The sequence below is a fragment of the Gavia stellata genome, chromosome 23 (genome assembly GCF_030936135.1).
Source record: "Gavia stellata isolate bGavSte3 chromosome 23, bGavSte3.hap2, whole genome shotgun sequence".
Classification (NCBI taxonomy): domain Eukaryota; kingdom Metazoa; phylum Chordata; class Aves; order Gaviiformes; family Gaviidae; genus Gavia; species Gavia stellata.
Genome location: NC_082616.1, coordinates 11,815,662 through 11,840,331, shown reverse-complemented (window position 1 = coordinate 11,840,331; position 24,670 = coordinate 11,815,662). Strand labels below are relative to the sequence as shown.

At 38.7% G+C, this 24,670-nt stretch overlaps 1 protein-coding gene across 2 annotated transcripts in view; it reads right to left on the bottom strand.

Moving 5' to 3' along the window:
* Nucleotides 1–24,469, bottom strand: part of PSME4 (proteasome activator subunit 4) — a 69,758-nt gene extending 45,289 nt beyond the window's left edge. The window contains exons 1-13 of one of the 2 annotated variants that reach the window (XM_059828430.1): nt 24,294–24,469; nt 16,611–16,751; nt 15,943–16,059; nt 14,478–14,537; nt 11,045–11,089; nt 9,686–9,835; nt 8,442–8,505; nt 5,061–5,135; nt 4,449–4,571; nt 3,873–3,965; nt 2,719–2,984; nt 960–1,146; nt 253–342 (exon numbers count right to left, since the gene is read on the bottom strand). In XM_059828430.1, the coding sequence (XP_059684413.1) occupies nt 253–342; nt 960–1,146; nt 2,719–2,984; nt 3,873–3,965; nt 4,449–4,571; nt 5,061–5,135; nt 8,442–8,505; nt 9,686–9,835; nt 11,045–11,089; nt 14,478–14,537; nt 15,943–16,059; nt 16,611–16,751; nt 24,294–24,469 (1,587 nt within the window). The remainder of the gene's footprint in view (nt 1–252; nt 343–959; nt 1,147–2,718; nt 2,985–3,872; nt 3,966–4,448; nt 4,572–5,060; nt 5,136–8,441; nt 8,506–9,685; nt 9,836–11,044; nt 11,090–14,477; nt 14,538–15,942; nt 16,060–16,610; nt 16,752–24,293) is intronic. The other variant, XM_059828431.1, reaches the window with a different exon arrangement.
* Nucleotides 24,470–24,670: the final 201 nt, after the last annotated feature.

Below are 24,670 nucleotides of genomic sequence, written 5' to 3'. Positions count from 1 at the left end.
AACCAATCACTAAGCAGCGATGCTAAGAGTACATGACCAATTTGCACGCTGACGTCAGCTCTACCACACTGACCAGAAGCAAACGTGATCCACATCTTTGGTTTTTTTGTTGCATTTTTGTTTAACGTAGTTTTACATATACAAAAAGAGAGTAGCAAACCTGTTACAGTTCTGAAAAGATTATTACATTGCTAGAAATTAAATGGAAAGCTAGGTTACAGTTTTGTTTTTATAACTGCACAGCACTCTTACCTCTGAAAGATCATCTCTTTCTTGCAATACAGATGAACAGTCTACTAAAGGCACCAAAGTAGAAAATGTTGCAATGAACTGGAATGTAATCTGTTGAGAGTTGCAAACAGCTCTTTAGTAAGTGTTACTGTATTCTACACGTTAAAAAACTTTTGCAATTAAGGTATGGGAGCTAAAGGAAATCATTACATTAAAAAAATTCCAGACTGTAATTCTTCCACCCCAAAACTTCAATAGTTATTTCTCATGTCATTTATAAAACTTACCAGTCAGCACTGTGCAAAACCCGCTCAATTTTCTGAGTAAAGTAACACTTCTTTTGTGTGGAACTTTAAAGTTACCAAAACCCTACAAGGTTGACATTGTTTGACGAGTCAATTAGTATGAATTCCTGATGATGTGAGCCTTTAGGACCTAATTTAATGAAAACCTAGTGATAAAGGTCTTCCTATTGATCTTAAAAGACTAGGAATATTTGCTAGGTTTGGACTATCTATTTTATCTAGTTTTTTAGAGCTATCCGAAAAGTCAGTACAACGCTTACCACAATGTCATGTTAAAGATGCACTTGGCACTGTCCAACAAGCCCAAAGCATTACCATAAGTTAGAGGCTTGTAATACTAACTTTTTACAAGTAAAATTGTGCAGGAACAAAATCAGGCTAAGAATTTCTGGAAACATGAGTTTCTTGCTTTCATCCACTCACCATACATTTGCTGAAGTCATTTGGATCCACCCCAGGCAATGCTCTCATCAGTAGAGGTAGCATGTGTGTTGGACCTTCAGGAAACCACTTCCCCCCAGACACCAGACTACGAGCTACTCCAATTACACAGCTTAAAGTAGCTGTGAGCTGATGAGGTTCTGTCAACGTCTCAAGTGCAGGATATGTTCTATGAAGTTTAAGAGCAGTCATATTAGGAACAATAATGTTTCTAAAGTCTTCAAAGAAAATAAAAGTAGATTGCACACGTTGTTTTCTACAGAAAGGATACAAAATTTCTGCAAGAAAAATTCAAGCTAATCAATGGTTCAAAAATTTTTTCCTAATCTTTTTCCAATGGACTTAACATTGCTCTATTTGAAAATGTTCCTTTCATTTCATCAGTCCTAGTCACAACAAATTCAGGATTAAATCATTTGTTAGCTGTTGCAGCATAGGAATTAATAACTGCATGGGCTCCTAAGATTCAAAGCTATGATGATTTTAGTGTTTGAACTTTAACCTAATGCAAGCTGTGTACTTAGAAGTGTAAGGTTCTTGTAGCAGGCATGAAAACTTGCCTTGACTGCCTCTAAATAGATAAGGGATGTATTTCTTAATGTTACATTAAAGTCCGTATCTTTTTTATAAAAACCTGTTATGTGATTTTTAAACCTTTTTTTACACGAAGTACTTTTTAGCAAACTGCGTAACACTTCCTACTGTTATCAACAACCTACAGTTCAAACAAGAGTCATAGTGCTACCCCTGCCCTACATCATTCAAAGCACAAAGGACCTACGTGTACTCGACAAAATGAATTTGGAACTGCAGCCAAGGCAAACGTACCAGTGATAGTTTGAACTACTGAGCAGACGTTCAGCCTGCTCTCGAAACAGAAAAAGTAGTCATACCCAATACGGACGTCCATTGCTGTCCTTCTTACAACTGTTATGCTTGAAATGTTTTCATATAAGAGCAGACTTATCAAGTTTTTACAAACAGTTGAGTCAGGAAGGTATGGAACTCAGGAAGGGCTCTTCAAGACAAACTCATTTCTCCATTGTTTTTACTATATGAGTTGTTGAAGTATAAAAGACTGCATAGGAGGGGGAACACGAACAGGGACTAGGAAGAAAGCTTTTCATTGCGGCAGGAAAGAGTTACATTTTTCTTTGGGAATTTCAGACACTAAGGTATTAGTAATAGAACAAACTATTTTACATGGGCACGTACTTTAGGGATTTGCTTATGAACAGAAGCAATGTCAGTAATTTTAAACTATCTGTAACTGTAACATACTCTGACACAAAACATAAATATAAAACTTATGCTTATCACTACACAACAACACAATACCATCATTTATATTTGGCCCAACCGAAAGCTAGTGAGAAGGCATAAGGTGGCTCATGAATAAAGAGTACAAAGTTGCTTTTTCAACTCATCCACCCACTAACTTGCTAACAGAAATGCAAACCACCTGAGGACTACCCTATGTTGCACAAGCTATGAACAGCTCCCAGAACTACTCCATTTGCCAGCTGTTTAAAACAAAACAAAACAAATAAAATAAAAAACAAAGGCCTCCCTCACTCCCTGTCCTGACTCAGGTGATTGCTTGGTGGTGTATATTAGCAGCTCCTCTCACTGCAAGCATTCATTGGCAGCAAGGAAATTGCTTATTATTTAATATGACTGCTTTATGTATTTATTTGTTGGGAAGGGAACACGGAAGTTGTAATGTTACTGCAGAACTTACTTCTCAAGTACAGGTGGAATTACTAATTCAGGACGCATCAGTGCAAGGTTCTGCAGGGCTTGGGCAGCCTCCAGGCTTCCAGTTTTACTAAACATAGCCAGAAGAACAGGTTGAATAATGCATTCTACAAAGTCTGTAACATCCTGATCAGTAAGTTTATGACTATCAGGCACAGGAGTTAACCAAGTCATTTTCTTGTAGCGCTCACGATGCAGCCTTCTGACAACACCACTGGGTAACCTCTGAAGTAGTTTCATCAGTTTGTTCTGTTGAATATACAAGAAATGCTATTCAATTACTTGGTAGTAGCAGAATCTGAGCTGCTAAGTAGTACAACAGATAATTAATAAGCCAATATCTTGAAACTACACAACTGCAATAAAAGAAAACTCAGAAGAGCTCTGAAATACAATATTCACAATTTGTCATTAAACTTCAGTTCCCAAAATGCTAACAACTATGCTGCCAGCAATATGCCTTATGATTTTAAAAAATCATGAAAAATACATACAAAGGATAGAGTCAAGAATCAAAATTACTTACCAGTAATTAGGACATCTTTCAGAGCATTCTCTGCACATTCACATGTAAGCAAATATCCTATTCCAGAACAAGTCAGCTCCTTTGGCACTGCTTTGACTGGCCTTGCTATTTTACTGTACTTTCTACCAGCTATCACAGGGAGATTCTCACATTCTCTAGCAGAAGACTCCACTAGCTACACCATCAAAAAGTTGTGCTTCATCAAGCTAGATACGCATTAAAAATCTTTTTTGCTTTGGTTAATCAAAACTAGATTTTGCTAACTTGGAGACAGTAGGTCAGTAACATGAAAGCTGTGTCACACAAGTAATAGTGATGCTGTATATCACCCTCCTTTAAAGCACTGACTTCTTTTTCCTAGCTATTTATGAATTAGATGTCTAGCTTTGGGTTAGATGTTTGAAGAATACTCCCATTAGCTGTGGTCCTGACATCAGAATAAAAGTATGACTTGAATGACAGTTCAATCGCGTATCTTGAAAATTAAAGCCTCCAAGTATCATACAACCAACAGACAATCTGGCTGTTGGAGGACATAGTGCATCTATCACAGCAAGTTTGACCATCGAAATTGCAGCCAAAGTTATTGTCTCCACAAGCAAAATACTCACCAGCCAGCGCCCATTATTTGAAGGATGGTAAAAAGAGGCAATGCTATTGAACAATCCAGACAAGTGCTTCTGCACTAGTTTACTTGGTCCACCCTGTAAAAAATAAAACACAGAATCTTATTACACGGAGTAAGTTAAAATGAACAGGTAACAGCAGTACGCGGTACAAGTGAGCACTCTCACTTACCACAGTAACACCTCCATGTTCAAATCACATCTGCATATTCCCTCCCTTCCCCACCCTCAGCTCAGCACTACGTAGCAAGTGCTCTCCGTCTGATCTGAGGAGGTTCACCCTAAAAGAGTCATGCAATTGTTCAGCAGGCCCCAAGTGTGTATCCCCAGAGGCTGGCTGTCCATTTCCATAATGCCACAGACAGCGGCTGTGAAAGAAACCTTTCCATTCACATTCCAAACTGACGGTGAAACAATGTACTTTAAAACAAACCCTGGGCAAAAGATAGCCTAAAAACAGGCTTCTGCTGGGAGCTAAACAGAACAAACATTAATTTTCAATACATACTTGCTTGAAGCTTCGCATTAGTTTTTGTCTCACTTTATGAAAAAGTTACTAACCATCATGGCTGTGATCCACATTACCGCATGTCCTACATCATAAGCATTTGTTAAGAATCTTGGAACAACAACTTGATTGCTTCCCACCGGAAGATTTAAACTCCTCAAAATTCTGGTAAAAATCTGAAGAAAGAAAAAAAAATTGGCATAAATTAATTTATGACATAAAACTGACATAAATTAATTTTCTAATCAAAAGGTGTTTGGTCATTTTTTTAAACAATATAACTGCTACAAACATCTTTAAAAAACCCATAAACTGAAAGATTCAAAGGTCATATATACTGTTTATCAGAAGAAAATCATTAAGGGCCATTTCCACAAGAACATGGGATTAGTTATACAATCAGACAGTACTTGTATAGTAAGGTATGTTGTTGCTTTGGCTTAGTTTTGAGTCAGGTGATAACAGTAACAACTTCCAATGCTGTCTGGTACAAAAGGATGGCTCAAATTTTCAAAGTTAAACTTAGGTCTTCAGATGAATGCACCTAATTCGAAAAATTGGGCCACTGCAGTATAAGACCCATACAAGGAATATGAATTAGCATAGTAAGACTGAAGACTTATCTCAAAGTAAACAAAATAACTTCATAAAATGAGAGATATTACCTTTGGTACATATGGATCCCAGTCTATGTACCCAATGTTGTCAGTGGCCAAGCGAGCAAAAAGATTTACTAGATGCTGAAAACAACCATAAAAGAAGGAAATATTCATTAGAATATATTTATAATAAAAGATGCACAAACCCCTCAATCTATTTTACAGATGCAAGATAAAAGCTACCCGTGGCACTAAAGCACTCTATCAGAAGCCACCAATACCATATTTCATACTGCATCTGAACTCCTACCTTCAGGAGTCCAACTCGTTACTCATCTGCGCACTTACAAAGCAGGTAATCGTGACTTAAGTTCTGGGAGAGGCAGCCTGTCAGAATATACATCCCTATCTCCTCGAATTTTTTTATAAAATGTAAAGACATACTAATAGTACTTTTAGAAGGTATACGCACACTCTCCCTTTCCCCACACTCTGTGAATTAACATGAAAGGCAGAACGCATTCACTACCATTTTAATTCTCAACCATTTATTGTTGGAACAACTCTGAAGTTAAACTTATACTTGAGCTATATGATGTCAAAGACTTCAGCTTTTTCTAAGAAATACCTTTTCCCCTTTTGAGCAGCTTTGAGGTTTTCCCCCTTTTTGAACAGCTGCCACAGAGCAGAAGACTCCTGGTAGTAGCTTACAGAAAGACACCTGTACTAAGCTTCAGAGTCCTTCAAACGCTACCACCATTTTATTAACTGAGCGTAGCAGACTATTCATCTTTGCAGTGAAGGTTTGGAACAAACTGCAGGTGACAGTTAGAAGAGAGATCTCCCAGCAAAACCACAACACACCTTAAGCAAAGCAAAAATACCGTATCAGGCTGTAGCTTGGCAATTTCATTGAGTTCTCCAACAGAAACCTGCTACCTACTTTCATAGCCTTTGCACAGATGACTATTTGGATTGGTTACTGGAAAATGTCCTAAGGAACATTCTAAAGAATGCGACCCTACCAACACACACATCAGGAATCCTCTTCTATGCAAGAATTAGAAAGACAGGCTCTGCAGAAGATAGGAGGTTTGGGAAGAAAATAAACAGGTATCCAAAGACAAACCACTTTCTGGGAAGGGAAAGGGCCCTGTGCTATTCACTGTGGCTGCCAATGCATCGTCCTGGTTCTTGATAACTTTGATCAGAAAGAGATATGCCATGCACACATCCCACGGGAACTCTGAGCTGCAGCAGTTTAACAAGTACTTATGATTGTCAGTTCATCTCATGGTGCTGCCTCACCAGTAAAGTTATCTCACGTGAGCTGAATGTGGATACTGGCCTAAGACAGCATCTATATATAGACAATGAAGAAAATTCAACCAACACATCTTGAAGGACTATTCACCTTCTGCAGGAGCCATCCTACTTTAAATGCACTTGTGTGTGCTGATGGCTGTCACATTTGTAAGATTTGGTTTATACGCACCTGTGGCTTGTAAAGGTCACACGCATTAGCTATCAAGATAGGATGGCAGTATGTGACTAACTATGAAGAATTAGATACTCCATTGCCAGAAGACAGTCTCATAAGTCCAAAAGGGAACTGAAAGATGTCCTCAGGCAAGAGAGTTATCAGGACTAAACAAGAAAGGAGATGAAGTCTCACTCTCATATCCTGATCACGAGGAAGCACATAATCCACCAACATTCCTTATATGAGCTTGTCCAAGTAGGGAAACACCTATCAGGTCTCCAAGAACCTTGATGCTTCTACCAGTATCTTGAAGCTATGTCAAAGCCAAAAGGAAGGGCCTTAAATAATCCTGCCTAATGCAGACACAGATAGTGACAGAAGAACAGTTCACCTCTCAGTCTGAAGGACATGATAGCTTTGGAAAACCCACAAATTCCGTTCCGGACAGTCACCTCTGACACGGTCTAAAGACAAGCATTACATTTTCTTAAATGATCTACCTTTTTTTATTTGATACTAGGCAACACCCACTGAAAAAAACCCTTACCATGCACAAAAGCAATTGATTCTATAGCTCCCCTTCAAACAGCAAGTCTAACTTGCCAAAGCAAGCTGAGAAAAAGCTTGTAGCATACAGAGGCTTAAATTGGATTGCCTAGTCAGAACCCATAGGTCTAATTATCTGCATCCAAGCTTGATGAAATGAACAAGCCTACCCTTAAGAAGTGGACAAGACAGCAAAGGAAACAAGAAGTGAAAGCTTTGGGGAAAAAAAATAAAATTGTTTGGGCCTTCCAACCAAACTGTCAGAATACAGTGGAAGAAGGAAAAAATATCAGAGATAACTTATGAAAGAGTGTTGATGATTATTTGTTAGACTCTGACAGAAACAAACCAAATCACAATATTAAAGTGCAGGCTGTCATCTTTCTGTCAGAAAGAGTAGACAGAACTGTGATTTTTTGGATAGCCATCAGAAAGATGCAAAAGTGTCTACAATCTCAAATAAAACTTTGTCAATCACCCCTGTTCAAATCTGGACAATTGTCAACTGCTGGAACAAAGACTGCCTTCCTTTATTTGTGATGAAACGTAACTCAAATCAGAAAGACCTACACACAAGTCTTTTCAAAGAAATTGCCAGAAACAGAATGTGCTACAAAGGTAACATTCAACGATGTTTTGGAAATCAGCTTTCTCCAAAGACACAGAGAAGTCCTCCTTGTGTATAAAGGCAGGAGATTAGTAAAAGGAGCCAGACGGTCAGTCAGCTTATGTTCATATTGAGTATGGAAAAACTCTGGTAATATGCCAAGTTTCACTGCACTAAAGCCAAGGTACAGGTCAGCGGGCAACAACAGCACCTAAGATGCTGGTGGTGGTGTCTTCAAGAATGAGATTATTTCCCAAGTTTGTATCTACTCATATGAGACAAAAAAGGCAGGCAGGTACATAGACTGTTTTCCTTGAAAGATATAGCCAAATGGTGTTTTTGGCCAAGGGGAGTAGAGGTTCTTTACTGTATCTAAAATAAAGATGACAACAACTCATTGCAGTCAAGGCAAAGCATCACTACTCAAAATCAGGGTTCTTGAAAGATGTGTTGAGATATAAAAGATGGGACTTTACAGAATTATAATTTATAGAAATCGCAAAAGCACTTTGCATCATTGTAAGCATTAGCAGGCAGTCTGAAAAATGCCAGCATTCCCAAGGCTAAGAAGAAAAGCTGCCTGAGCCAGCCATTAAACAATGTTCACCAAGCACAAGTGAAGTCTCATTTATTCAGCCAGTAATTGCTTGCGAACACTCATGAAATTATTGTCTCAGTTTTCTTGTACTAGTTAAAGCAGAAGGAAAAAAAAAAATCTATTATATCACTATTTGACTTCAATGCCTTGCAAGCACATTGTAGGAATATTTAAATGGGTTTTTTCTAGTGTAGGTGAAACATAAATACTTACCCCTTCCCATTGGGGAAGATTTTGAACTGACACCCAAAGGCCTATAAATTCATCAAACCAAAGCCTGCAAGAGAAAAGCATCAAAATAATTTTAATGGTGTGAAAGCAGCTCCCTCACTTGATGTTTATCCCTCACTTTGCCAGGGGGTCACAGGAACTCACCTGCCCTTCAACTCATTCAACAAGAACAGGGATCAACATAGACATGCTTGTATCACTTTGTCTCCCACAGCATCCTCCCTACCCTCAAACTGATTTTGAGTTTCAGTCCTTGCTTCTTTTACCTCTCCTCTTCTTTATTTTTTCTGATTCCTCCTTTTCACAAAAGTGTTTCACCAGGAGTTTCCTTATCTACTTCAGCTTCGCCATTTCATTACATATTGCCACCGCAACACAGGTAAACCAGATGGAAATAAAATCACACTCCATTTCCCTCTACCTTAAAATCTAAAATTTGTCCCTATTGACCAACGATTGCAAGCGTCATTAGCTTCTATTCTGAATTCATCTGACGCCAAGGATGCAAACTCTCCGTATCAGTCCCTTACTTAAATTCACCTTTATAAACTATATTCACTTCCTTTCTTGAAGTTTTCACTAACCCTGCATCACAAATCTACTTTTAACCTAACCAGCCTAAGTAATCTCTACATGCGCTAAACACCACTGGCTTATCTTTTCAAGTTCAATAGTTCTACCTTAAAGATGATCCAGATACTGCCCTGTCCTGCAAACACTTCTCCTCTTAATTCTCAAACTCATTTCCTATAGCAGTCTTCCGACCATCTCACATTTCCACATCTTGACAGTGAATTGAAGACCTCTACCTCACAATCCCCAATTTGCAGGAACAGCTGTACTTGGACCTACATGAAGGACTCATCAGAAGCTACCCGAAATTAAACAGAAGGCGGGACTTAAAGCTGTGCTATGGTTAACCATTTTAATTTGTGGGACTATTCCTTCAGAATTGAAGTGCGTCTAGTTCAAGTTAGTTTGCTTTGTTGCATATTGTGTGCTTTACTCTAGAGTAGGGAAAACTCATTGGAGAATAGGTGCTAAGATTTCCCCAGGTTACTTTCACAAAAGAAGAATGCTGACAGAAGTTCCGTCTTGAATTCCTGCCAAAAATGCTATTAAAAAACACCATTAGTTTTGCTGGTTGACTTCAAGTCATTCTGTAAAAGATAATCGCTTGCATTTGCAACAGAATACTACACCAACAGACATTCAATTACACTTACTTGAAACCCTTCTGGTGAAGTTCAGGAGGAAGGGTAGTAGGTAGAAATAGTTCAAAGTAGGTAATAGCCTTTTGCATGGTAACATCAAATGGACACATTAAAGGCCTCCATTCATCTAGCATCTCCGCAGTGGCATCTTCTGGGAAATATCTGAAAACAAGGAAACCATTGAACATATACAGGCTTGGCTTTAAAGTTTGGGTCATTTTTAAACATATGTAAAACTATCTACTAATTTTTCGTAAAATCTTAGTTTTATAGTAAGACCGTGCACCCAGGGGCAACAGACAGGCAGTCCTCAACTCCACTTAACCTTCACAAAACACAAAGCTAAGACCAAGGACATCGTGGTTCATCATTTTAAGACCATAAATGTAACAAGATTCTTGTCTTGCTGAACCAGAAAAGATTCTGTACAATACAAAAACATTTCAATGTGAAGGCTGGTCAAAACCAAACAACTACTATTCACATTTGATGCAATACAACAAAAGATGACTTAAGGCATGCGGAACATTTATCTGAATGTTATAAGAATACTGAATTGGTTATGTAATTTCTTTTAAAAGAAACTAAATATCCATGCAATGCAGTATTTAAAATGCATAGCAGATACAACTGTTTATACAGTATAATTATTGCAGTTGATATGGGGCCAATTGGAAGTAACATTATCAGTCTCCCAACCCTGTCAGAATTTTTGAGAAACAAATACCACATTTTCATTTTGAAAACACTCTGCTTCGGTGACTTTCGTATTTGTAACAGATACCAGAAAAATCAACATTGAAAACTAAGGGGTTTTATTTAGCTACAAAATCACATCTATTTGGGAAAAGTGTAAGGTTGCTTTATCCTTACGTTCCTCATACTAACAGCATGTGATTAGAACAGCATCTCTATAGGAACGCTCAATGGAGTAACATCAGTATGTGACACAACTACTCCCATGAAAGCAGATGATAACTACAAATGGCCATATGAACGGTCAATAAAAGAGAACAAGTCTCTTCTCTGCATCTTTGCAGTATCTTAAACTGCTAACAAAGTCAATTAGTGCAGCGAGCAAGACCGGTTCAGGCACACACATTCCCAGTGAACATTTCCATTTTAAGCAGCCTATAAGCCTGAGCTATTGATCATTCATACTGCAGTAAAACAGAAAAGTCTCTACCCTCCACCCCAAGCTTCTTAGAAGAGTTGGGACAACATCAGCCAAGGAATGACTAGTAGTGTGGGTTGTTTTGGGGTGGGTTTTTTGTGGAGTGTTTTTGTGTTTGTTTTTTAAACACTTTTCTTCCCCTCTTAAAATAGTATTAAAGATACAGGCTTTAAAAACAAACCAATACAAACACTTACGGTCTGCAGCTCTTCACAAGTGTTTTCAGAACACTTTCTACAGAACTGAAACAAGAAAGGAAACATAAGGGGTAGTATATCACCAAATTTCAATGACAGTATAAAATAAACAACCATTTGCTGATCTTTCCCTCAAGAGCTTAAGGTAATGTTGATGCAATTAGATGTCTTCTGTGAACATGCAGTAGCTAGTTGCCTTCTACACAGACCTAATCATAACAATTAAAATTGCTCTGCTAAACTCCTGATTCTACTTTTCATATACCACTCTAGTATTTACCGCGTTTAAGTGAAGAGTGAAGAACTATCATGAGTAATATCCTGCATTTTATCCATGAATAACAAGCAGAGCAAGTAACTTCCTAGGGGAAGTTGAAAACACAAACAGAAAAAAAAATGGATTTATGGACTTCATAAATATGTGTAAGATAAATAAAGGCAACAGACTTCAGAAAGTTGTTATTATTAGACTCCAGATACCATATCTGTCCTTTTCAATCTGGTTTTGGTTTTTGTCCAGTAGTTCTAAGAAAAAGAAGTGAACTATCTGCAAATCAATGGTTATTTCATTAGCTTCCCTCACAATTAACACCTGATTTTAAAAGTGTTTTCATCCATAGCAAGAACTTATTTGAGAAATCATTTTAACATGAATTGTCACAGGATGCCATCAAAGAACTTAAAATGACTAAACCTCAGAATAAACTCAAAGAATAAAAGGGAGGGGGAGGAGAGAGACTGATCAACCAAGGGAACCATAAAGGTAGTAAACTGTCATGTTCTTCAAATCTTCTGTTTATTACAAGACGAGCTCAAGACTAAATTGCACTTTTACCAAAAAACATTCCCTTCTGGCAGAACTTCCTACATTTTTTACATGTACTTTCTGTACTCTTAATAGAAAAATGGCATCCTTTAGTTCATCATTAAAAACTGACATACAGAAATGCTATTTTGATCAGAAAAAGATGATGAAGATTTATCATCTTCAGAGTTTTACCAAAGATCAGTTTAGGTCAATTAATTTTGAGACACACAAATACTGAGCATGCACACACTCACTCTCTAGTCCTACACAAAATAAACTGATCCCATACAAGCCAGGAGAAATATAAAATGGATAAGCCGCTATTTCCCTTCAACACCTCAACATTCACTGCAAACCAGCAAAAGCCCACCCAGCCCTCTTACCACTACTTCAGTTCAAGCAGCGCTCTAAAAGATGCATAATTCCGTACATTTTATGCAACGGTGGCAAAGTAAATCCATGACCTCTCTCAGCATGAAAATTTTGAGCTGACTGACAGCTTCTAAAATTCAAAGAGGAATGGCCAACCATTTGTTAAGCAAAAATAAGATCAAACTCCACAAGAAGCTCATAAAGATTCTGGGTTAAAGTGAATAGTGTTCTTGAAAGAGTTAGGAAAGAGATAACAGTTGTTCGAAGAGTAGATAAATAAAGCATGAACCAGCAACATTCCTTAGGAGCATTAAAGATTAACATGAAAAATGTTTGTGTGACAAAACAAACGGAAAAGCTAACCCCATACTATCAAACTCCACTGAAGTAAACTATTACTAAGGAGAACCTGAAGGACAGAAAAGCTTTAAGACACACTGATGCCAGAGATCAACAAGTCTTTCAAACTCACAAGTTTTCAGTCAGATCTCGGCATTTATTAGAGGAAGAGAGCACAGGGGAAAGATTGGAAGGGATGTCCCCTCCTGTCTTCTGATCGCAAATTTAGAATGGAAGTTAGGAAAAAAACCAAACCACAACAGCGAACAATTTTGTACATAAGGAAACTTCCATCTAAGACACAGTTAAACTACAGACCAACTACATAAGACATATTGTACAATTCCCATTTGATGACTACTAGTTAGACAAGGACAGGACAGTATAGCTGGGGAGAACAAGAGACTGCTGGTTACTGTTTTCATTATCACTTTGAACAAACTCTCAAACTTTTTAGCAGTGGCTTCTGTTCCACTTTTGGTTAGATTTTCTGTGTACCCATTACTGCAGAATTGCTAAAAAATATCTACAGTTATTGCACTCACAAATTCCTGTATGCTACTCTACCGCTAAACCTAGTCATGGATTAATAGAGCACAACAGCAAACAACTATACATATAAACCACAGCGGATCAGATTAGCCTACTGTAGTTTGTACTCCTGTCCTTGCTCAGGTATTTAATGCTGACCATTTGGATAAGTTATCAAAACCTTTGCAATCAAGAGATAATGAAGCCACTTACACTGGAAGGTATCTCCTATTAATTACTCAAACAACAGCGTATTTAATGAGGTAAAGGAAAATTTCTCATCCCATTCAGTTTTCTTTGCTTTTAGTTCCTCCTTATTACCTATTATTAGCTTATTATTATCATGTCTTGCCACATGGATATATTCAAAAACACCCAGTACTATTAACCCCTATCACTAGTCATCATTTTAGCACTACGTGATTATTTTCTTCTTTTGGAAAGGAAATTATCATATTAATTTGTAAATCTGTTGGGTTCTTCTCCCCTGCATTTTCAAAGAGAAACATGTTTCAGTTAAAACAATTAACATACAAATTGACACTCTTGACTCTTACATTATCAAAAAGCAGTAAAAGCACAATTTTCTATTTTTCAGGACAGATTCAGGCCTCAAGTGAAATTCTAGCCCTGCAGTGGACATTCCGTTACAAGAGCTTAAATTAAGACAATGAAAAGAGCAACCAGCTATAGTTTCACAAATTATTTTAGTGAATTTGTAACGACGGTGAGCCAAATATCAATCTCTCATTGGATTAGTACAACTAAAAATTTCTTCCTAAAAAACCCCAAGCAAAGCAAAAAAACACTGCAATTCCACTTCCACTTATACCAGTTTTCTGCATGTATATATACACCAAAACTCCCGATACGGTTTTCATGGCAAAAATTCACAGTAAACTCTTCTGATACAGAAACTTCGTTTCACACTTCACAGCTGCAAGGTTGTTGCTGGGTGTATTTTCCAGAACCTATTACCTCACTGCTAAAGCACTTTCCATGATTTCATCGTTTTTAATAGGAAGGTACACTCACTCGGTAACATGCACTCCTACACCAATACTGATTTTGTCCATATTCGGACACAGCAATTATTCAAATGTAAAATTTACCTTTCATTTGACCCTTGAAATATCTATGGTTAAATTAGTTAGCATCTAGCCACTTTATCAGCCACTTCACACACACTATCTTGTTCCCCAATTAGAAAGGTTTACATACAGTGCGACATTCTCATAAACAGTGGTGTAATGTTAACATTGGTTTTCCACTACAATTATTTACGCAGAAAATTACACCTGTGTGACAAGTGTTACAATCTAACAGAACATGCAGAAGATTACACATCGGCCAGAGCTGAACAAAATAAAAAGTCATTCTTACCACCTATGTAATACATTAAGCACAAATGTTTTAGGTGAAGACAAGCCTGGTCGATATGAACTGAATGTAAAAAAAAAAATAAAATTAAAACAGTAGTTAAATTAGCAGCTATAAATCAAATCAATCAGCTTTTAAAAGTATTTCTTGACTTCCACCAAAAAGAGACCCCTCAGAATTGACATTAAAAAAGAAAAAAAACACCGTATGAGAACAAATCGCACTGCATATTAAGATGGAGTGTCTGATATCTAATACAGTCAACAAAAGCTAAAAGTTTCAGACAGACCATCACAACAGATATCCCCCTCCCAGCTTAACCTTCTGTTCCCTCTTGGAAAAGTCTCCTCCCCACTATGCTAGTTTCTCACTCAGTAAACGAAAAGCGACTAGTCAACATCCCCACCGAGCAAAGTACGCAGTTTCTGTAGTTGCTGGCATATGCATAAAATAAACCAACTAAAAAAGGCTCTGCTCTTCTGGATTTTCACTGACAAGTAATAGATACAGCTAGCAAAATAATGCAATTTTATCTTTCCAGCTACGTAGCCATAAGAGAAATTCAGCATGAAATGCTCCAAAACAAGTTACAAGGCTACATATCTTCTGTTCATGTCACTTATCAGCAATAGGATCTTCCACTCAGTAAAAGGAATCAGTGGTGGTACTTCAACATCCCTGGACAGAAAAGTACTTTTTTTTAAAAGCCAATAAGTATTTTTACCTGTATTTCTTTACAAGACATTTCAATTCAAACCAACATAATGAGTTATCCATGTAATATCTTTTATAATCTGTAATTTATAGAGCAGGACCTTCTCTAACTGGAATTATTAGGAAAATTGTAACTTTGGAAATTTGACAGATGGGGAGGGATTGGCAGCGCAAAGAAAGTAAGTTCTTATTTTTAAAATCAGTAGAATATTTCTAAAATCCTTAACTGAGAAAAAAATAATTGTCCATATCATATAATCACTTTGAATATATATAAGTATTTCCTAAAGAAGGCACTTACTTTTCTTTCTATGCATACTGATTTGTACAGGTATTAGGAATGCTTACAGTATGTATATTTAAGAACAGTACCATTTTTATTTTCCCAAACCCTTACTGTTTTTATAACACTCAACAGCAGACATTTAACCTGAATATCGTTAAAAATTTAACACTAAATCTGTTAAACTGTGGGTTATCATTCTGAAGTTGATGAAGACCCCTGTTCCAGCATATTTAGAAGTGAACTTAGTCGCCTTCATAAAGAGAAACATCACAATGAACACTACTCATTGTCAGAACAAGATATATGATTTAGCACAGTCTTGCATGCAATTACTGAAATACACTTCATGAAAATATAAGCAAAATATTTACTGCGTATCGAATTCCAGATATTAGAGGCAAATTTCAAAGTACTTTCAAGAATTACAGGCACTTACAGCCTATCAAATGTTTTAAAATACAAACTTACTTGGGAAACCAATTTAATCCAAGATGTTCTGTTTTGGAGTACAATATCCTTTCCAACATTTCATAAAGTGGTCTCCATGGTAACTCTAAATCATCCCTGGAAAGCAATTCTTTTTTCCTAATAGGAAAAAAAAAAAAAAGAGCACTTTAGGATTAAACATTTACATCGACACACTGCACATCAGAATACGCCAGATCGCTGCTCTGAATTATGCTTATCTTCAGCATTTGGCAGGAACTGCAGGAAGGTCAGGCAAGAAGAAAGCTAGCCACTTGCAGCATTTCTGCACGAACACAAGCTGTCAAGATCCTCAGGGAAAGTCTGACTAAGTGAAATAAACATTATCAAGTTGTGAGACAGTCTTCATCTTCTCCCTATTTGAGATTCAACCTTAACACTTGGCTCTCTGAGATGTTTTCTTTTCCCAGTAAGGGGGAAAAACCTGACATTCTTTCACTTTCAATACCACTCCTAAAGCTTTGAAAGGGGCAAGGTGTTCGCATAATGTGAACTCTTTTTAACCAACATCACCTGTACAGGGGAGATTAAGTGAAGTAACCTGTAACAGAACATACTATTGCATTACAGTATGTAACAACATTAAGCAAGCGAAGGGATCAACTGCTTAGAGACGGAAGTTTCAGTAGTCTGCAGAAATCTGTACTTACTTTAACAGGTTTATCAACAGGCGTGCAAATCCTTGCATCATGCTGATCTCTAGTTTTGGAACTGTTACCAACTCATACAACAACTTGATAAAAAGCACATGATCTTCTCTGCTAAATTTTCTCCCATATAATCGGATATATCTACGAACAAAAGACAAGGTGAATCAGCAATATTTTTAAACATTTCCGTTTTATCCAAGGCCTGAGCCAGACTCCATCTGACTTGTTGCTTAATGAAACAAAACTAAAACCTGGTTCATAAGTCCAGCAAATAAGAGCTTGAAGATATATAGCAAAGAAAGATTGACAACTGAAACTAACTAAAGAAAAAGAATGACCGAATAAAGTTTACAGTCTAAGATTCTACAAATACCGTCACTTAATGCTCACACCAGACACCACAAAAACATGCATCATATTCTTTCCCCTCCGCTCAAGATGTACTAGCCATTAAATTTAGTATTTCTATATCCCCATGTATCTAATTCTCTTAAAAAACCCAAAAACCACAACAATTGTCACAAGCAGTCTTACCATACTCTATCATGTTCAGCTGGGGCACTTTAAGGAGACAGGACACAACCCAGAAGCTAATAAAAAAAAATTTCAAGTAAAGTCCAAATCTGAGAGCTTCCGGTAAGGCTGAACGATTGATTTAGACACTGAGCTTTGCTGGTGGTGTGTCCCACTGCTATCCCTTATATTTACTGTCTTAAGAAAGTGTAGATCCATTAAGACTAACTCTGGAAGAAGTACTTGCTGCTTTCAAGTTGGGATTGAAAAAAGAAATATGTTTAAAGTCTTAAAAGATATTCCGTACCAGCAAAACCTATATAAGGTTTTAGTGCAGCATTTTAAGTGTCACACAACTATAAATTACTACTCACCTGGGAAGCACACTTTCCTTTTTATTACTGCTCCAACTATTCTTAAAGATTCATAAGAAACCTTACTAATATGCTGCCCTCCAAGTAGCAGTTCAACAAAGCATACAAGCTATGAACCCCTATAAAACAATTTTTTGAGAAGCCCATTCATTGTTTTTGTTCAAGATTTAGTAGAGGTCGGATTGATTTGTTGCTAAATATACACCAGCGGAGCATCAAGGCTTGTTCTGGTAATGTGAAGAATGCCAGATCTCACACTGCTTATTTGGTAGGCAGGGCAGCACACACACATTGCAGAATCCTACACTGGAACCACCACGTGAAAAGATTAGGAAGGAAACATCTCTGAAGGACTCCTACTTGACAGTAATAGAGGCTAGGTAATTTTAAAGGGGCAAACGTTAGCAGTTACTGATGTCACAGTGAAAACAAACTGCCTTGATGCCTGAATCTGGTCTGAAATTGACTCCTGCGACATTGAAGAGTTTAGTTTAATATTATATCTGTTTTACTTTCACATGCTTCATGCTCCTCTGTAACCTTTTATTCCTCATAGACCTGCCAGGGGGAGAACTGACTACTTGAGAACTAAAATTCAGATCCCTCAATAAAACAGACTTACATGAGGCACACCACACAGTGACACAAGAGCACACAGGATGTGGACTCAACTGCTTGAGTCCCCCTTTTTTTTTTTTCCTACTTCCCCACATCCCTGTTCCTCAATTTAAAACAAAATTATCTCTGAACTTTCAGGATGACCCACAGCTAGTCATCTTACCAAAAGGAGTTAGTTTCCTTAAAGATACATATACCACGTGCCCTTGCTCTTTCCTTGCAAGAGGTTTGGGTTTTTTTCCCAACCTTCTTCCTCCAGTTTCCCTTGAAGACACAGTGGAACAGCTACAGGGCTCTGGCAAACGGATAATCACCAGTTTTCAGAAAAAAAGAAAAAAAAAATCACCAACTCTGCAGCACTTCTTTCCACTTCCCTTTTCCTTTTCCCATCGATTTCAAGGGGGGATTTTTACATCTCATAGGCAGTATTTCCACTAATGCTCATTTCAATGTGTTTTACTTATTTCAAGTATAGACAGAAACAAACAAATAAACAAACATAAAATGGACATGCAAAAATAATCCTCAGGAAAAAAAAATGGGTGACACTTGATTTTGTGAGGGCTAACAGAGGTATATAACTTAATCATACTTATTTTAATTGCGATATTTTACCTTCTAAAAATCATACGCTGCTCATACACTGTATGGGAAGAGTCCAATGCGACTAAGATAAATGGAGTAATAAACTGGACAACACACAAATTTCATAAGCAGAGAGAAGAGCTATTCCCAGACTCTCAAAGGAAAAGCACAAGCCTTGAAAACAGTCTGCTAGACTTAACTGGCAAATCAGAGGCATTTTACGTGTCCGTGAGAGAGATGACCAGCCACACAGTGCTATCACTCCCACTTCGTCATTTCCCTCGGTCTCCACTTACTAGTTAATAAAAGACAGTGTTTGATGCAATGACCAAACTTTAAAGGAGTTTGCCTACAAGAGTGTTTGTGCTTTTCATGACAGTACACATCTGGGAAGGAAAACACCAGCTACGCAGCAACACCAAGGGCTCATTTCACTGTGGAACAGATGGTTCTGACATAAAGTTTAACCTTTAATAACCTTCATTTCATTATCCTTCAGTTATATGAACTTGCATGTACTTCTCCACTCTCCTAATACTAGGTATAAAGTAACAAAGAATACTGGTTTCATTCCTTCATGTACGATTAAAAAAAAGAAACTGCAGAAGCCTGAAAACTAAGTTTTAACTACAAAGAAACACTACACAAGAGATTCAATTAATCTGTCAGCATTGCTATACGTAACAAAAAAGAAAATGTTTGGCTGGTTACCATTCTTGACATTTGCTAACAGCAGTTCTATTATACAAAATGCTGTTTAATTAAGAAACAGAAGAAGGAGTAAAGTACACAGAAACATACTGAACACAAAGATGTCACTATGCCCGAGAAGCAGAACTAGATGCCAAATTGCTCCCACATCTACAGCTTATTTATGTAGGGGGAAGGCAGATTTTAAAACCAGCAATTATTTGCCTTAATCCAGCTGTACATTAAGACAATGACAGAAAATAATTACTTCCAGAAAGGGGCTATTCACCTTTTGCTAAAGATTAAATGAGCATCAAAACGTAACGGAATGGAACTGCAATATTTTCAGAATATCCCCTCACAAATGTTGAAATATCGCCATTACTAAATACAAGAATATAGGCAGAACTTCACAAATCCTGAAGAATGCCTAGGGGCTAATCACATATATGCTTGTTCATCGTATAAATGGTGGCTCTTCAGAATTAAAAAAATTAATTGGGTTATTGGGGAAAAAAATGAATTCTAGAACTAAACTGCTGCAAAACAAAAAAAAAAACTTATTATATGAAGCAATACTACATTGAGGTGATTCTTGAAATCTTAATTCCACTGCTCTCTTCATTCCTCCTTTAAGAAAACCATCAAAGATTTTATGAGCTCTCTACCCTTCAACTGCAAAAAGGATAAATAAGTTGTCCTTCATTGCGCTGGTCCACTGGGTTCTGATTTGGAGTTCTGCTACACGGAGAGAAGAAAAAAAAACCAAACCCCATCCACACAACCTAAAAAATGTGATTAGGAAGTGAAAATTCTGTTTGCAGCTCCATCCTTTCTGCACAGAGTACAGCGTGTCTGGAGATGGAAAAAAAAAAAATATAAAAAATTAGAACCAAGAAGCCAATTCCCTAGTCTAAAAGTATTAGGTATCCAATCTCTCACTCCACAATTACAATAGACCTATTTTTAGGAAATGTACTATTGTATCAAGTGGACATCCTACACTGCCCTAGAAAGTTGGCTGCTCTGCTACAGTTAAAAATTGCCTTCACTACGAAGCTGAACAAAGCACTCTCCTAAATTCCCAGCTATCTGTTTTCATTTTCTAACACACAGGACAGGATTATGATTGGTCTAAAACTCAGTTTTTGACAAATGATACGAAAAACAATGAATCATGCTCAACAGCACTATTTAAATCACATGTACATAGTTTACTAATGCATCCCTTATGCGTCCAAAAGGAAAGTTTGTATTTTTCTGATAAACATGAGAGGGAAATAGATGTAAAACAAGATTTATGTGCAGTAGTGATTAAAATACTTCAGCAAAGTCCCATTGAGATGTCTTCATCTTCACCGTAACTTTTTGTCCTGTCATTCTAATTCAAAACAGTTGAGCTGCGTTTTTTTCCACACCTTACAGCAAGACAGTTAAATGTCATTTTGTAATAAGCCTATACCTGACAAGCACATAAAATAACACTGTCAGGAACAGAAACCGTGTCCCTCAGCTCCAAAAACTCTACTCTTGCCTACTGAAGTAGAAACACAGAAAGACATTTGTGTGGTCTCCAGAATAGAGAGTCAACTACATGTACAGTAACTATTAAATGTTCACATTATACTAATATGCTCATTTACAGGCTATGTTCTAAAAAATGTTAGGAAAAAAAAAAATCTATGCACAAAGATTCTATGTAAAACATGAAAGAGGGAAAAATTGAAACAGCAGCCCTTTTTTGACCTAGAGACCATAAAAGAGTATGACGCAAGTCCATTTAAGCAAACAATTTTGATGCAACCTGCTTTTTCCACACACACACACTGTAGCAAGTTATACAACTGAGATTCAGTCTTCTGCTTTCACAACTGGATTAGCGTTTTATAAGATACATATTTTATTAGCCAAAGTTGGAGGAATCTTGGGATAACGATTACAGATTTACATGCCAATCTTTGAGGCAAGCAGTTTTACTTGCATAAGAAGTCCCACTAAGTCGTAAGTTACTTAAGTAACTGCACTATTCCTGTCTTCACAGGAGAGAAAGTTCTCTCACCACACCCCGCACATGCATCTCAACGAAAGAACCACTTCGCATCACTGAAAATTATGCATAAAGGAATGATGCAAATCAGCTTATAGACTTAGATCTGATAACTCCAATTTTGCTTTTTTCTCCCCTACTCAGTTCGTGACATCAGACAGCTGAAACAGCTGCTCTACGATAACTACATGCAAGTCGTATTTTCAGCTGTTGGGAGTAAAAGAAAGACAAGATCTCAGGTTCAGCTGTCATCATGAAATAGTAACTGATACTCAAATTTTTAATTCAAAAAAAAAAATTTGAGTTTCACTTTCATTCTACATACTCCACAGGGTTTATGCAGGTTGAACAAAATTGTGAATACCTGAGGAGGTGTAGCTATACAAGTATATAATCTGCATGCGATTTTTTTCTTTACTAATTTATACATACGTACATATAACAAAGCTTGTATTAACACTTGTATCTGTACAAGAAATAGGTTGAAGACATGTCAGCCACGGTTCAGAATTATAAATTATTTCTCAGAATATTGTGAGAATACTGGCTTTTATAATTAGACATTTGCAACAAAGCTAAGCAGAAATCATACCATTATGAAGATTCTGGGCATTTTTTTTTGCATCAAACAAATATGCTATTATAGCTGGCTGGGAAAAAGGTAGTAAATTGATTCTGAGTTGAATTACCTGCTACCAATAGACTGCAAAGCTTTGATTTTGTTGTCATTACCCTATTATGACAGATTCATATCATCCTACATATATATATTATATATAGGATATATATAAAAAATCTATGTTTTTGTTTTTATATATTTATATATATTTTATATATATATAAAATCCTATAATGACAGACATCAGAACACTATATGGTTTGGAAGTATTTCATCTAGGCCTAAACTTCTATTAACGTATTTCATCCCACGGAAGTACTTTGTCAAGTTAAACTAAGCAGCAAAACATCTCTCACGTTAAGTACACCAGCTTATTTTTAAACCAAGCCCACTGCTTCTTTCCCTGCCTACATCCACACACATTCAGAGTCTTACAGCATATAATATGCCACAAAGAAATCTTGGGACTAACAGGCATCAGACAAGTTGCAAACACACACAATAAATTCAAACTTCAAAGAGTAGGTGGAAAACCACAAATTAGAGCCTCCTGACCTTTCTGTGATTCATAAAGCAGCATAGCAGCAGTTCTCAATAGGCTAAATTCACTGCCCTGAAGCCTAAACTGATAACAGTAATTGCAACGTACAGAGTGAGTAACAGAGCGATTCTAATACAAGCCTGAACATTTTCAAAGGACTTATGTGCCACATTTAGCCTATTTAGCTAATGCCCATCCTCCTTGTAGTAAGAACTGCTACAGTTTGTTTCAACTTGATTAGCATATGTAGTTCTACCACAGGTACAAAGGCAACAGGTACCGCTGAAACCAGTATGAGCTAGCAGATGGCTGGGGGGGGGGGGGCGGGGGGGGGGGGGGAGGGAAACAGTATTGAACTGGTTCCAAGCAGGTTCAAACTGTCACATAACGCAAACATGTGAGTCATTTTGCAACCATCAATGTAATTCTATCTAAGAATGCCTCCTGGCAAATATAAAGACGCTTACATTTCAATACATACGCATCAAACAGATTTCACTGCCAAATATATATTAGAATCCCAATTAATATAAAAACAAATTACTTATATAAGGAGGAAAATTGTAAGTGAAGATCTCGGAATTGTGCATTTTGTACAAATAGGAAACACCATTTATGAAGGCAGCAAAAAACCATGATAAACATCCACAGAAATACAGTTTACTGGTTGAAGCTACGGAAGTCACTGTCATATGATGCCATTTTCAGTGTCAGAGTGTCCAAAATAGTGGCTATTAAGAAAAAAGGCTTAAGTATGCTTTGTAAAATTCATTAAGAGAAACCTATGTTCTACTCAGTGCTATCTATGAAACCACCATGGTTTTATCTGTATTAAAAACACCTTGCCAGCACACACAGCAGAGCCAACATCAGCACAAACTACACCGTGCCACAGTACAGGCAAGATATCAAGGGCACCAACGATGTTTACACAGCATTAAGCCAGAATTTAATCCTGCTAGTACTGAACTAACAAATGGCTTGTCCTGAGAAAGGCTTCGCGTTCCTACAGCAGAAATTACATGGAGATGGCATTTCGCGCAACTTACTTAAAAAGGCAAGAGGTGAAACAGGTGGTCAAGTGTGCATTTAAAAAAAGAACGAACCGAACCAAGCCCAGGAAAGCGTGAGTCGTAAAATTCAGCGAGTTTCAGAGACGAAAGGCGAGCCCTTGGACACGAAGCCACCTTTGTCCCCGTTCCCTACGCCGAAGTGCTGGCGGGCCTTGTGTAAGACACGGGCTGACGCCCAGTTACGGACGGGGAGGCGCGGGCAGCCGGCCGGGCCGGCCCGCCCCGCCGAGAGCTCGGCGGAGCCGCCCGGGCTCCGCCGGCGGAGGTCGGCCCCCGGCGCCGGCCCGCAGCGCTGCTGTGGCGGCGCCGCCCGATCCTCAGCCGAGCCGGCGGGCGGGCACGGGGCAGCCGGTGCCTGCTCGGCTCTGACGAAGCGGCGCAGGGAGGAACCGTTAGGAAGCCCGCCCGCCTTCCGCCGCGCTCCCCAACAGCCCCGCCGGCCCCGGGGCGGCCCCGCGGGCAAGGGACGAGCCCGGCGCCCCGGCTCCGCACCCGCTTAGCCCGCAGGCCCCGCTACGAGGCGCCTGGACCCCGGGCGCGACACCGCCGCCCCGTCCCGCCCCGGCGGGGACGGAGCCCCAACGGCCGCGGGGAGAAGGGGGAGGACCGTTTCGGGCACTCACGTCGAGAGCTTCCTGGTCCAGAAGAGCCCCCCGGGCCACAGCTCCTGCAGCTGCACGGCCCGGGCCAGGTTGCCTTTGATCTGCGCGAGGAAGCGGGCGGCCTCGGCCTCCAGGCGCTCCCCGTAGGGCAGCAGCTTGTTGTAGACGATCTCCTTCTGCGGCGCCGGCGGCGCCATGGCCGGCGCTGCGCTCCTTCGCGCCCCGCCGCCGCCGCCGCCCCAGCTGCGCTCCCGGCCCGGCCCCCGGCGGTCACCCAGCGGCGCACCGTGACGACACACCGGGGAACGGCCGGCGAGCGAGCGCGCGCCCGCCCCGCCCCACTCACTTCCGGCGCGGCGGCGGAAGGCGGGGGCTGAGGGCAGCGCGCATGGCGGCCC